This window comes from Vicia villosa, linkage group LG1, assembly GCF_029867415.1.
Source record: "Vicia villosa cultivar HV-30 ecotype Madison, WI linkage group LG1, Vvil1.0, whole genome shotgun sequence".
Lineage (NCBI taxonomy): Eukaryota > Viridiplantae > Streptophyta > Magnoliopsida > Fabales > Fabaceae > Vicia > Vicia villosa.
The window spans coordinates 208,425,501-208,442,735 of NC_081180.1; the positions used below are offsets into that span (position 1 = coordinate 208,425,501).

The window sequence follows — 17,235 nt, forward strand, 5'->3', positions numbered from 1 at the left end:
TTTCAGAACTAACCGGTGAATAGACTTTACGCGTACCTGAAACATTGCGCATCGCACCAACAGCATCTTCCTTCAAAATCAACACAAAGATTTTATCGTCGATAAGAACCTTCATCGTTGATGGTAAGACATGGTTCAGTTTAACCCTCACCATCATCCTTGCCGAGTCAAAACTTGATCCTTCCGCCATCGATTCGTCGAGACAAATGAACGACCCCAACGCATTTGCCACTGCCGTGAAGAACTCAACATTCCACGCATGGATAGGCACACCATATACAATAATCCAACTGACTCTACCATCGTCTATGTCTAGCTCGTTCCACCTCCTAACCACTTTGAACCATTGTTTCCACCAAGTTTCTCCGACACCGATGAGATCCTCGATAACACCCTCCTCTGACTCTTCCAGCAGACACAAATTACCCCCCATGGGAGTCATTTTAACCTGAAAGTACCCCTCCATCTCAAAGTGGGACTGTATCTTAAAGGTCGACCCAGGGATAGAGACAACCCCCACATAAGCTTTCAGCAGTCTATTTCTATCTTCTTCTTTAGATGAATAATGGAGCTTTGCCCGGGACACAATGCGTACATTGGAAATTCTCCCTCCACCCTCGTGAACCACCTTTGCGTAAGATCTACCGTCCCCGCTGACTCTCCCAGAACCCCCTTCGCCCCTCAGAACATCCATCCTCTGCGAAACACCCCCTCCATGAAAAACCTTTGACCCTGCACCCATGCTCGATTCGGACCGATTGCGTTCAAATCTGGGAAGGTTTGCGTGAATTTTTACCCCCATTATCATCACATTGTCACAGCGAATCGCAAGCATCCTACCATCCTCCGCCTCGACAAACCTTACGAACCCGAATTTCCTGCCAAAACGATTCTTCCCCGGTGAAATTGCCACCTCCACAACCTTCCCGATACACGCAAAAAGCTCAAAAAATGACTTCGCAGAGAAAGAATCAGGGAAGTTCGAGAAGTACACCAACGTCAGCGCCTCTTTCCGACTCCTCACCATACCTCCACCCCACGGAAACACATCCCACCTAGGCGAATCCCGAACGGCCTTTCTGTTGACCGTCTCCCAGCCGCCGGAGACCATTGAAGCCAAAACTCTTCCCTCTAGGGAGAGGAGAGAGCGAACATTGTAGAGAGAGAAATGTAACTTTGAGTTCACTTTTGGTATAACTATTATATACACTAACAACACCTGGTTTATTAATGATAGTATTTTGTTTTCTTTTAAAAATCCTGTTTTAATAATAAAATTACCAACAATTAAAGATTTTTTTTTCTTTTTTATCAATTGTTATTTGGTCTAGTGATGATTGACGTTGAACTTGGTAGTAAGAACCTACTTGATGCTAGAACTAACTCCCGAACTGGACTATACACTATGGGGTGGTGATAAATTAAAAAATGAATTATTCTTTTTTGGTTTAGTGTTTCTGTTTTTAGTGTTTTGATCGATGGTTGTGTTGTATATCTTTTTTCGATTTTGTTTTTTACTTGTTGGGCTGCTTTGGTACTTCTTCTATTTTTAGAGCCTTCTCCTTTTTTACTTTGATCTTAGTGGCCCTTTTATTTATATTTATATATTATATATTTATTATATTTGCTTCTTGTGAAAAATGTTGTTTTTAGTTTTTTTTTTAAACTTATATTTTTATAGAAATTTTTTTTTTAGATTATTTCCAAATCAGTTGCATAAACTCGAACTCGTTAAATTGTCTCCTTTTTTTATAAATTATTTACATTAAAAAAATTACATGTAAGAAATCAAGTAATGGTTATCTTTTTCAATCTCATCCCCTGTTAAATTATTGTTATGTGTTCAATTTCAACATAATACTATATATCTAATTATTTTAAAGATTGACATGTATCATTTATTTTCCAACCTTCATCAATTAAATATTACATCCACACCTTCTCTTTTGATTAAAATTTCAAATCTCTCGCACATTACATTTTCCCATACATTTTTATTTTTATTTTAATCTTTTTCTTTCTACTTATTTATTATCACTAAAAATACTAATAATTTATTTTTTAATTTTAATAAAATTAATAATTTATTTTATCTCACGGGTCACTATCAACATCATATCTATTTTATTTTAATCAACAATTGCCTTATCTTGAGAGACAAATTTAATATTTATAAATATTAACTTTTTTTTGCTCCATCTCACGGTTCTTTTTTTTCTTCTTTCATATGATTATTTAATAAAATCAATTTTGTATGATTATTTGTTCATCTCATCTCTCATTTTAAAAATACTCCTACTTTATACATCATATATATATATATATATATATATATATATATATATATATATATATATATATATATATATATTTGTTCAACACAATTCTCAAGCGAAAGGTTTATCTTTGCAGACCCTATTAAGGACAAATTCCATGATAGCAGACCCTATTACAAAGGGGCTTCCATCCAAGACCTTTCATGGGCAACCTACTCACATGAGTGTTATACGATTAAAGGATTTTTTGGTTTAGTGGGAGTTAGTCATTGTTGTTATTTATGTTCTATGTTTTGATAGTATGTATACATACTTATATATTTTATCACGTTCTGATCAAAAATAAAGTTTGGTAATTAAGTTCATTGCACTTTGTATAATAATATTAAATTCATTAAAGTAAGGAGGACCACTTGAAAATTGACATGTATCGATCACCTTCACGTGATTTTCATGCTACATATTTCATGATTAATCTATGCATTTAGTTTTGTTTATATTAGTGATCATTGATGGGTTTAATTATGACTGATATAATGAATACTGCTTTGGTCCTATATATTGATGTAATTAATAGACGAGATGAGGATATGTCCAATGTTTATAATAGAAATTTTGAGCTCATAAACTTTAACACATTTATAAGGATACATATATGACCCGTGGAAGATTGTTAGAATTTTTGGGGTCATACATGTAATAAATTAATGTGTTAGGACCATTATTTAATTAGCCAATTAAAGTGATCTATTTAATGTAAAGTTTATGGCTAAGGATGTAATTGTCATGAAAAATATTGTGTAGATACCAAAAGTCTTATTTCTATTTTTTGTGAGGGGTAAAATTGGAATAAGAAACCTTGAATAATCATGACCCTTCATGGAAGGGCATGAGATTCTAAACTTGAATAAACATGACTCTTCATGAAATGGCATGTGATTCTTATAAATAAGGGGTTATGGTCCCCAATTGTAGATACTATAAAAATATGATAGAATATTTATTCTCTTTATTCCATTGAAATAGAAACTAAGAAATTAAGGAATCTACATCTGGAAGGTCATTTATCCTATCAAGATCATCATCTTCTCATTAAAAATTTATGCATTTTAAAGGTACGCTTCCGCTTTCTATTTCATATTGAATTGAGTATGGATTCATAAAGTATTAATTAATTAGAAAATTTCCAACATATACTATTTCATGTCTGTAATATAGAGATCATAATTATAATGTCTTATGTGTTTCATGTCGGTTATCAATCTAGAGTTTGGCTGAATGTTTTGTTAGTTTAGAGAAATTTGCAAGAAATCATAACTTAATATCTAATGTAAATTTGTTTCTGTGTTGCTTAAGTTGTCTGAGATGTATATTGAAGAGATTGTAAGGTTGAATGGTATACCGTCGAGTTTCGTATCGGATAGCGATTCAAGATTTATGTCAAGGTTTTGAAACTGTTTGCGAGATGCATTGGGTACTAAGTTGAGATTGAGTCCGACATATCACCCACAGACAGACACTCAGATAGAGAGGATTATCCAGTCTTTGGAAGATTTGCTGAGGGTTTATGTGTTGGAACATGGAGGTGCTTTGGAGAGCCACTTGCCATTGATTGAATTTTCTTATAATAAAAGTTTTCACTATAGTATTGGAATGACACCATATGATGCATTGTGTTGATACGAATCAGGCGAGAGTGCAGTGCTCGGACCCGAGAATGAACAAGAAACAACCGAGAAGATTAAGATGATTCAAGTGACGAATTGGTTCTAGAGATATTTCGGATCATTCTCCTATTCGGCTAAATTGCGGTGTCATTGATTGGGGTCCAAAACCTTTCCGTTTCAACAATGCCGTGTTGGAACACGAAGGCTTCAAGGACTTCATTAATGAGGAATGGGCGAAGCTAGTGGTCGACGGGAGGGGTGACTTCATATTGTTTGAAAAACCTAAAAGGTTGAAGGAAAGGCTTAAAAGTTGGAATCGAGAGGTTTTTGGTTGGATCGATCTAAACGTTAGTAATGAGGTGGAGACTATAAATGATATGGATAAGTTGTTGGTGGATAATTTTGGAAGTGATATGGAATCCGTGGTTGAAGCTAGAAGGAAGGCGTCCAATAATCTTTGGAAGTGTTTAAATGTGAATGAGAGTATGCTTAGGTTTAAATCAAGACAATTCTGGTTAAATGACGACGACAAGAACACTCTTTTTTTTCACAATTCATTAAAGGATAGAAGAAGGAAGAATGCTATATCGGTGTTGGAAGGTGCGGATCATTTTGAAAGTTTTTTCCATGAAGAAAATAAGTTTAGAGTTGTACCGGAGGGGATTGATCTTAATATCTTAAATAATGAGGACTGAATGTGGCTGGAAACACATTTTACGGAGGAGGAAGTTAAGAGTGCGGTGTGGGATTGTGACGGCAACAAAAGCCCCGGACCGGACGGATATACTCTTGAGTTTTTTCAACACTTTTGGGATTTGGTTAAGGCGAATGTTTTGAGGTTTGTCAAGGACTTTCAAGACAAGACTAGGCTTACGAAAGGAGTTACTTCGTCTTTTATTGCTTTGATCCCTAAAAGTAAGAATCCACAATCTTTATCCGATTTTAGACCAATTTGTCTTGTGGGCTGTTTGTAGAAGATTTTAGCAAAATTATTGGCGGGAAGGTTGCGTAAAGTCATAAGGAAGCTGGTTTCGGCGAATCAAACTGCGTTTATTCTGGGTAGAAATATTGCAGATGGAGTTTTGGTTGTTAATGAGGCTATTGATCTTGCTAAAAGGGAAAAACGAAGTTGCGTAGTATTCAAGGTTGATTTTGAAAAGGCATACGACCGTGTTAGTTGGAGATTTTTGAGATATGCGCTTGTTAAAATGGGGATCGTTCGTAATTGGCTAAGAAGGATGGACGGATGCATTTTCACTAGCCGTATGTCCGTTTTAATCAACGGTAGTGCAACTAGGGACTTTAAGATTGAGAAAGGTCTTCGACAAGGAGACCCCTTGTCCCTTTTTTTGTTCGTATTGGCTACGGAGGTGTTAACGGCATTAAAGAAAAAAGCAACCGATATAGGGGAGTTTCGGGGGTTTAAGATAAGTGATTTTGAGGAAGTTAATATACTTCAATTTGCCGACGACACCATTATCATGGCGGAAGGAGATATAGCAAATTTGTGGTGTATGAAATCCATTTTAAGGGGATTTGAGTTGATGTCGGGTTTGAAGGTCAACTTCAATTAAAGCAATATATACGGAATCAATGTGAATGCTTGGTATACCCAAGCGGCTTCCATTTTTCTTTCTTGCAAAGTGGAAAGGCTCATGTTTAAATTTCTTGGGATGAGAGTGGGCGAGTCCGAGGAAAATTTTGATGTGGAAGGTTTTGATTACTTACTTAAAGAGGAGATTAGCCGGTTGGAAGGGAAGGCATCTCAATATAGCGGGTCGTGTGTGCTTGATTAATTTTGTGCTTAACGCCATTCCCATATACTCCTTATCCATTTACAAAGCACCGTCCAAGATTATCAACGAGATCCGATCTATACAAAGTAACTTTTTGTGGAACGGGTGTGACTTAAAGAGGACTACTCATTGGGTTTCATGGGATACCGTTTGCAAAAATCGTAAAGAAGGTGGTCTAGGGGTAAAAAGTGTCGAGGTGATGAATGTCGTATTGCTAAGTAAGTGGAAATGGAGAATGTTAGTAGATGAAGAGGCGGTTTGGTGTGGAATTATAAACTCTCGATACAGAAACTTAAAGAGGAAGGTGCTCATCGGTGATTCTTAGGTGGTGGAGAAAAATGACTCAATTTGGTGGAGGGATATCATTTTATCTGACAATTATGTTCTTTTGTTGAATGACCATTTTTCAAGGGTTGTTACTTGTTCGATTGGAAACGGTGTGGATGTACCGTTTTGGTACAGTAATTGGGCCGGAATGCAGCCTCTCACGAGCTCTTTTCCGGAGCTGTTCGACGATGCCATTAACGACAGCATATTAGTTGCTGAAGCGGGTCACCATACCGATTCTAGTTGAAGATGGACCGTGGATGCTCTGTTTGCGGACAACATAAGCAATTCTGAGTTTCTCTGGCATGAGATGGTGGACAGCGTCATTCATCTTAAGCCTACGATGAACGAAAAGGACTCTTTCATATGGCGCTTAAATGCGGATGGTTCTTTCACCGTTAAATCTTGCTATGACATGTTCAAAGCAAAGTTATCCGGACCACCCCTTGATGCCACTATTGTCAAAGCATCCCAACATCTTTGGAAGGTAAAAATTCCTCCTAAAATCTTATTCTTTGGTTGGAGGATCATTCACAATAGGTTAGCCACTAAGGACCAACTGTTTAGGAGGGGCATTTTGAAAAATGGAGATGATTTGGTTTGCGTTTTTTGTTCTTTGGAGGAGGAATGTATCCATCATTCGCTTGGGGGCTATTTTGTGGTGGAAGGGATTTGGAGGAAGGTTTTTAATTGGATAGGTACAATTGATGGTTTATCTTTAGAAAATTTCGAGGGCCTTATTTTTGTCATAGAGAAGGTGAAGAATCGAGCCAAAAGGGCAATAGTCGCGGTGATCTGGTTGGCAACTTTGTGGAGTATTTGGAATAGACGTAATGCAATGATATTTAAGAATGAATCCTTTAGCTTCGTAGAGTGTATGTCGGAGATTGTCTTCAATTCTTGGAATTGGCTTAATTCTAATTATAAGCTAGCGGATAATTGTAACTATCATGTTTGGAATATTCTACCGCTCATGTGTTTTGAGTAGTAGAAGTTTTCCGTGTTGTATCCGGTTGGAGTACCCCTTATACTCCGTTATTAATCCAATTGCTTATTAAAAAAAAGTGAAGATGAAAGCTTCTCAGAATCGTCAAAAAAGTTATCATGATAAAAGGAGGAAATTCCTCGAGTTCCAAGTAGGAGACCACGTGATTTTGAGAGTTACTCTGGTAACAGATGTTGGTAGAGCCCCGAAGTCGAGGAAGCCTACGCTGCATTTTGTTGGTCCATATCATATTTTAGAGAAAATAGATGAGTTGGCCTATTAGATTAGTTTACAGTCGTCGCTTTCGAATCTTCATGACGTGTTTCATGTATCTCAATTGAGGAGGTACATCCCGAACCCTTCGCATGTGATCCAAATGGATAATATACAGGTAAGAGAAAACCTGACTATTTAAGCATCTACAGTGCAGAGAGAAGGCCGGAAAGTGAAGCAGCTGTGTGGCAAGAATATTGCCTTAGTGAAGGTATAGTGGGGTGGACTAACTGGTGAAAGTTTGACTTGGGAACGCGTGGATCTGATGAGAGAGTCTTATCCGCTTCTTTTTTCGCCAAGTAAGTTTCATGGGTGAAAATTCTTTAAGTGGGGGAGAGTTGTAACACCCCAAGATAATTAGATTAATTATTTAATTATTTAATTATTTAATTGCGAATGTTGTGATTGATTTGTGAAGTTAGTGATGTTTTGACGAATATGATGTGCGATGTGGTGCTATGAATGGTAGAGCGAGAATTAAATAGATATCAAGTATTTTAAATAATTTTGAATAATTAAAATAATTAGTTAGAATTGTTTTAATTAGTAAAATAGTATAATATTGGTGTTAGAGATGATAAATTATCCATTTCTAAAAATATTTAATTAATATAATTAATTTACTAATTAAAATATATTAAAAAAATAAATTATTCATTTCTAAAAATATTTATTAAAATCATTAATTTATTAATTAAAAAATATTAAATAATAAAATATAAAGTCTTCTCTGTCACATAATTAAAAATAAATTTTATAACTTATTCATCACTAAAATTAGAGGGAAACTAACAAAATCACAAATGAAGCAAAGTTTTAAAAAATTGAATTTTAAAATAGGAAGACTAAAGGTTTAAAAACATCAAAATAGGGGGACAAAAATGCATTTAAACTTAAAAATAATCTTGTCATGGTGTTATTGAAGTTCAATATCATGCATGAGATTAAAAAAAAAACATTCTCCATAATAAAAGTATGATATAGCTTTGCAAGACTAAAGTAAAGTAACATGCTGACAAAACATCAACAGCTGACTTAAATTCTCAATGTTGGTCTCAATCTCCAAATATGAAGTTCTTAAATTTCCAAAGGTAGTTCATTGACTTTATCAGTCCGTGCCATAAACAATGTTTTATATTAAACAAATAAAGTATTGTATTTTATATGAGAGTTATCTTCAATCATATCCACTAACTAACTAAGTTTAAGTGTTACGCAAGACCTAACAGAAAAGTTAGAATACAATACTGATTTCTCTAAACAAGATTTCCCCTATGTTGTAATCTAATCAAGTCTTAATGGGTTAGTGACCCTTCTGCTTAATATATCCCAATCACATGTTTCATATCCATTGTTCTTTTACTAAACCATACAAATGTTTTACTATGATTTTTAAAATTCTTTTAGATATTGAATCTCCTTTTGAAACCTCATGCTCGTCCATTTTTCTCATTCATCATTGAAATCCAGTGATACAAGTAATGGATATTCTTTTCTTTTATTTTTTTTTTATGGTAGGTTGTCTTCTATTCTTAGTTTTTTTAAAGTGTATTCTTCCATTTCCTTTAGCTGGTTTTGTTTTTTTAGCTACTTAACTTTTATCCAAATGCTGAGGTGATAAAGTACATACAAAGGCTTCTGATTTACAAAGTATTTATGTCATCTTATAGTTATTAATCCTTGCTATTTTCTAAAATTTCAAAAACTGTTTAATTAGCTTAAACTTATAATTTTTGAGTAATTTTTTTCATACATGTTTAGAATACAATAAAACATTTCTTTCTCAAATTTTAAATTTTTTTTAAACAAGAAGAATTAAATATGAATTTTTTAAATTTTGTAGGTACTAACATATATTATTTTTTTAATCGAGACTAAAATTAAAAGTTAAAATAATTATAGGCACAAAAATATATTTAACCCTTTTTTCTGTTTACTTACTTGTAGTTATTAAATCTAAATAATATATTTTAGTTTTGTAGGTTTAGGTAACCACCAGTGAGATGAATTACAAAAGATGTCCTAGAAAAAAATTCATTTAAACTGACTTGCCGTATTGGGGGCGTTAATTTGATTGGAGTGGCCTATAGGAGGCACCATCTCACTTGAATTGCCTTCTAAAATGTTTATTGTATGCGCCAAATTAACTGACTTGTGTTAGGCATCTTAAATTTTTTTATTTAAAACATGAGTTTTGTAAAATAGTGGAGAAATATGTTAATTTTAAAAAAACCATGTAAATGTATATTATTGTGAAAATTGATGTTAAATGTAAAAAAGAAAAGGAAAAGAATCTATATTACAATTATTTTATATTACATTTATTTTAAATATGAAAAGGAAAAGTAAAAGAAAAGGTAAAAGAAAAAAGAAAAGGAAATGTATATTCCAATTATTAAATGTAAAAGAGGAAAATGAAAAGTAAATATATATTAAAATTATTTTGAATAAGGAAAAGAATTCTAAAAAATAGATTTTTATGTGATGGAGAAAGTATTAATAAATGCATTTTAGTAAATAATATTTAATTTATCATAGAATTTAGGGGTGGAAAAGTGGGCGGCCTGCCCTATTAGGAAGATCCTAAAGTCAAGTCTCACAGTGATTGGAGATAGAGCGGTGAAAGAGTTTATATAGAGAGACACTCTTCACTTTAGCAACTAATTTTGTAAGGATGAGTTAGGTCAAACTCTATTATGGTATCAGAGTCTATCGATCTGATCATGGGACGTCGACCGTTAATATCCACGCATCAAGTCCAAAAAGAATGTTGGGTCTGAGGGGGTATATTAGGAAAATTCTAAAGTCAAGTCCCACATTGATTAGAGATAGAACATTGAAAGAGATTATATAGAGTGACACTCTTCACCTTACCAATAGATTTTGTAAGGATGAGTTATGTCAAACTCTATTACGTCCCATTTAGGCCTATTCATTTAAATCTGTCCAAAATCGGGATGTGGTAGGACGGACCTGACGGACCTACTTAGAAGTGAGAGGTCAAAATTCAAGTTCACCTCGTTTTCTAGCGAGTCGGCAGGATAGCACCCGCCAAATGTTTTTTCCCTTTAATTACTACTTTATTCATAATTTTTTAAATAATTTAATAATTTATTTATGGTTTTATTTACTATTGTATTTACAAACTTTAAATTGGGTTTATTTTATATTTCATATGTTATTATCATCCAAACAATAATACACACTTTTAAGTGGCTTTAAAAAATAATATTTTATTAAAATTCTAGTATTTTACTAAATAAAAAAAATTTACTATTTCATTACTTCTAAAATTTTAAATTCACATCTCATAAATTATTGATTTTCACATTTGCAACTTGCATTTATTCACTGTGTGAAATAACCTGGAAACAAATTTTTTCAATTACATGGTGACATAAGTCGTAAGGATTTAAATTCCAATTTTTTAACAATTAGGAGAAAAAATTTGTGGATTTCTCTCCCCAAACTTTGAATATTCTTTAGTTCTGTTAAAATGCTTTTAAAAAAACAAATAATTGGTATTATAATTGTAATATCATATACCAATTTTCCTATATATACCCTACATTTTGTGAGATCAATACACACTTGCCAATTCTCATTTTCCTATTTCATAGTTATTTTTCTACGTAGAGAAATGGCTTGCGAGACTAAAACATTGTTTGGTTTGTATCTTGTTTTCTTGGCTGCATGCAACATGCAGCATTGTGTTGGTTCATCTCAAGTGCCTTGCCTATTCATATTTGGAGACTCCTTCTCTGACAGTGGAAACAACAACTATATTGAAACCACTGCAAAGGCGAATTACTTGCCATTCGGTATCGACTTTCCAACAGGACCAACCGGAAGAGCTACCAATGGAAGAACCAAAGTTGACATAATTGGTAACAATTATCTGTACTATTAAGAACAATTGACATAAATGGCGTATATAATTTTATTTTGAATCAAGACAAGCTAACGTTTGCTGTTAATTGATGTAGGAGAACTACTTGGATTTAAGAAATTCATCCCTCCTTTTGCAAATACTACTGGCTATGATATACTCAAAGGTGTTAACTATGCATCTAGTTCAGCTGGAATTCGTTACGAAACAGGAAAAAAAACAGCGGTATTTCATGGTTCATCTTTATATATAAATGAGAGTGGTATTTATTATTCTTAGTAAATTTAAATAAAATATTATATTTGTTCATCATTTTTCTGTTTTATAAATCTTTTTTTTTATTAAATATGGTAAGTGTTTATATTGTATTACTATTAAGAGTTTATATTGGTTTTTGGTATGTTTTATGATTATTATGTTTTGATAACATATTCATATTTTCAAAGATAATGAATGTCACTAATGTAGTGTATTGCAATTTTTATGTAGATTAATAATATCGCATTGGGATTACAGTTACAAAATCACATAATCACAGTGTCCAGAATTGTTGCCAAGCTTGGCGGTTTGCGACAAGCCCAAAATCATTTGTCAAAGTGCTTGTATTATGTTTATATAGGCACCAACGATTATGCCCTAAATTATTTTCAACCAGATCTCTATCCAACAAGTAGCATCTATACCCTTGAACAATATGCTCAAGCTCTTATCGTCGAATTATCCGTTTACCTACAGGTATATGTACTAAAATTGTATATAAAATTCAATGATATAAAATTGCCAATGATAATTTAAATGTTTCTAATAAATTGGTATTTTTGGTGGACAGGTTTTGCATAAGACTTGGGCAAGTAAACTCGTGCTAGTTGGGTTAGATAACATAGGTTGCGCTCCGCTTGAGATTGCTAATGAGGGGAAACTTAATGGATCATGTGTTGAAGAACAGAATGCTGCTGCATTAATATTTAGTCAAAAGCTTAGATCTGTTGTGGATGAATTCAATGCCTTGCGAATTTTTTCCAAAACTATCTTCATAAATACCACTGCAATCACCCTAGACAGCTCAGTTGGTAAACATTTTAATTATTTTCATTTCATATTTTAATATTAATAATGAAACAAATGAAAATACCTATTATTTTGATTCTTAAATATTATCAATAATGCCAATGATCGTTTGTGTTTTAGGTTTTACTGTTACAAATGCTTCGTGTTGTCCGACGAAGGATAATGGATTTTGTTTTCCTGATTCAATACCATGCACCGATAGGAATGAATATGTTTATTTTGATGGAATTCACCCCACAGAAGCCGTGAACAACCTTGTTGCATTAGCTTCATATGATAGCAGTTCTTATCCAGATGTGACTTATCCAATGGATATCAACAAACTTGCTCAGTTCATTAATGGAAAGGAGACTTAGTTTGAATTGTATCTTTATATATTTCGTGTGTGAACAATAAGCAGTCGTGTTTGTTTTAAATCAATAAGCAATCATATTGCCTAAAAAAGATTAGGGTTGATGTCCTAGTCCTTAATGTTGTCTTGATGGAGTGTTTTGATGTTGGAATTGTTTCCCTTTCATTGTAATATTGTTTTTATCTTTAATAGAATCGAGTCTCATTTGTGTTCAATTTTATTTTGTTTTATCATAATTGAAAAAATGGTGGAATATGACGGTACAAAACAAGTTGAAATAAAATTATACCATTGGCTTCTCTTTTTTGACATATCTGAAACGAAACCTGTTAATTAATATAGTAACTAATTTTATTCGGTATAATATTTTTTTAAAATTAAGTTACTATACCCTTTTTTAATTTCATCTCCAAGATAAACCGGATAGATCTCTTTCTTTTATAAATAAGTTTTTCCTGATTCCAACTTAACGGTGAGGCCACCAATAAGTTTGATTATATCCTTGTTACCAATATTATTGCGAATAATTGATATTATCTCAGTTAGTGAAGGGCTTTCAATGTGGTTTTGTTTGCGAAGTAAAGAAACGTGTCATGGAAAGTGTGTAATATTAATCCATGTTATTTGCTACCTAATGGGAAATCTAAGATATGAGTTCAATCCTCAAAAATTATTAATTTTTCTTTTCAAGCCAGCAACGCGTTTCCGAGCATGTTTCTTAACTGAGGGAGTAGATTGACAACTTTTACCTCAGTTTTAAATTTCAACAGAGGATAAAACCTTTGTATATTGAGTTTTTTAATTTTTTTACAAAGCTTTCATTTTAATCAATAGAATTTTAAAACATCACCGAACTTAATTATTTTGAAACAAAACAAAATGAAAATTTCAAAACACAACTAAACATGAACACAACCTATATAAAACCAAACCAAAAAGCATGTATAAATGATTAATAACCTTAGACAAAAAACTTAAAAGTGTAAATTCTTGAATAGACATCTATAAGTCTTTATCTGTAATAATATTCAATCGTTAAGCACTTATAATTTGATATAATACTTTTGATCCAAAACATTATTTAGAAAACTATATTCCTTTAAAGAGTTGCTACTATTTTATTATTTTTGAGAGACAAAACTTTCACAAGTATTATTACATGAGAACTTTCACAAAGATCTTTCACATACCGCATGAAATGTAAACAATACTTTTTATCTTCTTTATTTATATTAAGGTTTTTATTTTATTTTAGTAGGATAAAAAATTCTACTACCAACAAACCTTATGAATTTATGACCTATATTATTGTACGGAATAAGTCCTTAAATTCATTGTTTTACATCCAAACAAGGTCACCATGAGGAATATCATCTCTTTCTGATGCTTTCGATACTAGTTACAGTTTACATTCCAGAATTTTCTCTTTTGTCTCCTTATCCTCAAATCGTTTTGTTTTCAATAAATTATAAAAAAAATTAAAAATAAAGTATTGCAATAAATGTAATGTTGCACCTTTAAATTTTTCTTCCCATCTTTTTCAATTGGCTTAGGCTTTGCATTAAACCATATGCACACATATGTATGATTAGCTCTACGATTACGAGATCAAGGTTCCCTCTTTCAAAAGATACAACAGAAATAAATGTTCTGTCAGTCGATATAGTGAAGTGGGAGTTCAGGTTTCTTGAAGTCGAGATAATGAAATGAATGATCCGCAGTTTTTCTCAAGCTCTCTCGTCAGGGATCTATCAAATCCTTATCATAGAATGTGTCGTGTAACTCTGGTGTGCTTTGACTCGCATAATAAATCAAGAGTTTCCGTTGATTCTGGATATTTCAGATCAAAAGTCAGTTTTACGGCGGGTGCAAAATTCGTAACTTTCGACAGGAAGGTCGTATGGGCTTAGTTCTCGCGTACTTAAGTCTGTTTTGCATTCTCTACATCTTTTGTGTTCAAGTCATAATCCAGTTCTTTGAGGAAGATTCCCAAAAGTGTAAATTACCTGAGATTCAGATTTACTGTTCAACTGCCTTTTAGAGGTTCAAAAAATCATAACTTCTTTCCGTCAAGTCAGTTAGAAGCAATCCATATGCCAAAAGAAAAGTCTTGAGTTCTGCTACATTTCATGTGTTCGGGTCGAGAATTATTATTTTGAAGAAAATTTTCGTATTCGTAATTTACCTGAGGATATACGGTGAGAAAGCGTGTTGAACCACTGTCTCCTAGACGATAAAAAATTCATAACTCATACACCGTCTATCTTCTTCGATTGAAATTTTAACACAAATTTCGTCTCAATGTCCCTGACGTTTCCTATGTTGGAACCAAAGGGCAATTCTGCACCATAAATTCCTTAATATTGTGAATGCGTCGAGAATTAATAGCAAAAACGGAGTTTTCGGCATTGTGCGACAAGACTCGAAAATACATAACTTCAACAATTTTGATCGGATGAGGCCCATTCCGGAGAAACTTTTTCGCAAATTTTATCGGCTATTATTTCTCTTCAGATCCGGAGTTCAGATTTTAATCTTCATTGCATTCTTTGAGAGTTGCGCACGAAAATTTTGCACAATTGAATTTTCCGCCTCAGATGACTAGATGATTCTCGGTGTTCAAACGCGCATACCTTTTTTGCCATTTAACAGATTGAGTCTGTTCCAGCGGTAACGGTTCATAGATTTTGTCATCCTCGATTTTTGCGTTGGTCTCTGTAACACAGTGGGAGAACTGACTTTTTTAAATATTGCGGATAGCAAGAGTCGCCGCCGACTTTTATTTTATCCAATTTTAAGAAAGACAAAAAGAACAGGAAAGCCCTTTGAAAGTGATTTGAGCTCGGGGGGTAGAATATACACAGGGAAGGTGTAAGCACCCTTTGTATCCATTGTTATCCATGGGCTTTTAATTGGTTAGCTCACTTGTTTGTTTGAATTGTTTGAAAAGAGAAGTGTAGTGTGTTTAGAAAAACAGTTTGAAAAAGTGTTTGTTTGGTGCTCGGTGGATGAGATGGATGGAGTGTTTTATATTTACCAATTCTATGTCCATCCTTGTTAATGGGAGTGCTACCAACGATTTTAGTGTGGAGAAAGGTCTTAGGCAAGGTGATCCCTTGTCTCCGTTTGTGTTCGTTTTAGTCATGGAGGCTCTTACGGCCTTAATGAAGAAATCAAAGGAGCTAGGTGAATTTTGTGGCTTTAGTTTCAAAGGTGACAAGGAGGTGGATAAGTTACAATTTGCGGATGATACTTTTATTTTGGCGGAAGGAGATACCGCGAATTTATGGAGTATGAAAGCTATCCTTAGAGGTTTTGAAATGTTGTCGGGCTTACGGATTAATTTTCACAAGAGTAATCTTTATGGAATTAATGCGGGAGATTGGTTTTTGGAAGCGGCTTCATCCTTCGTATCTTGCAATGTGGGATCTCTTCTGTTCAAATTTCATGGAGTGAGAGTAGGTGATAATCCAAGGAAACTTTCGATGTGGAAGGATCTTCTAGCAATGCTTAGAAAAAGATTAAATGTGTGGAGAGGTAAATATCTTAGTATGGCGGGTAAGGTGGAGATGCTTAATTCGGTTCTTAGTGCAATTCCGATTTATTCGCTCTCTTTCTACAAAGCCCCTAAGAAGGTGTTGAATGAGATTAAATCCATTCAAAGCAAGTTTCTTTGGGGAGGAGTTGATCTTAAAAAATCTATTCATTGGGTGTGTTGGGATACGGTATGTAAACCGCAAAAGGAAGAAGGTTTGGGAGTAAAAAATGTGGACATTATGAATGTAGCTTTGCTAAGCAAATGGAAGTGGCGTATTCTTATGGACAAGGAGGCGGTTTGGCAAGATTTGTTAGAAGCTAGATATGGAAATACGAAGCTTAAAGTGTTGATAGGGGATGTATCGGTCTTGAATAAGAAGGATTCTTTTTGGTGGAGAGATTTAATTGTTTCGGATAATTATGAGAAGCTTCTCTTCGACCATTTTACGGGTGCAATTAAATGTAAAATTGGTAACGGGGCTTTTACACCTTTGTGGTATGCGTCTTGGGCGGGACAACAATCGTTGATGGAAGCCTTTCCCGATCTATTCTTTTTGTCTGAAAATTATATGGATTCTATAAATCTTGCAGGGTTTTTTGGTGGAGGATGTTGGCGTTGGAATTTTGCAAAGTGGTTCGGGGAAGGGAGTGATGCAGCCAATGCTACAGCCAGGTTTGAAGAATCAGTTTGGCCGAATTCTGTGGAGGCGGGTGACGCTACTGTGCACGCTGCTGTTGGTGCTGGCAGCAGTTCCAATTTGGACTCAGCAGCCGGTCAGCAGATGGCAGGTTCCCTGCAGCGTTTAATTGCTGTCCTCCAACGGGTTCCGATGCGTGAGAATATTGAGGACAGTTTTTCATGGTCTTTGACTTCTAATGGGTGTTTCTCGGTGAAGTCGTGCTACGACCGCTTTATGGCAAATTTGTCTGGGCCTCCTATGGATGGTAACAAGGTATTGGCTCTAAACTTACTTTGGAAGTGCAAAGTTCCTTCGAGAATTCTTTTTTTCGGTTGGAGATTTATTCTAAATAGAATAGCCACTAGGGATCAATTGGTGAGAAGGG

The 17,235-nt window shown here is 34.0% G+C and overlaps 1 protein-coding gene and 1 pseudogene across 1 annotated transcript; both read left to right on the plus strand.

Moving 5' to 3' along the window:
• The first annotated feature begins 3,641 nt into the window (after window positions 1-3,641).
• On the plus strand, window positions 3,642-4,638 carry LOC131593980 (uncharacterized). Its single transcript, XM_058866210.1, has 2 exons — window positions 3,642-3,721; window positions 4,050-4,638. Exons 1-2 carry the CDS (start codon window positions 3,642-3,644, stop codon window positions 4,636-4,638), a joined length of 669 nt encoding a protein of 222 aa, XP_058722193.1.
• Window positions 4,639-10,925: 6,287 nt separating this feature from the next.
• On the plus strand, window positions 10,926-12,911 carry LOC131622144 (GDSL esterase/lipase At5g45670-like; annotated as a pseudogene).
• The last annotated feature ends 4,324 nt before the right edge of the window (window positions 12,912-17,235 follow it).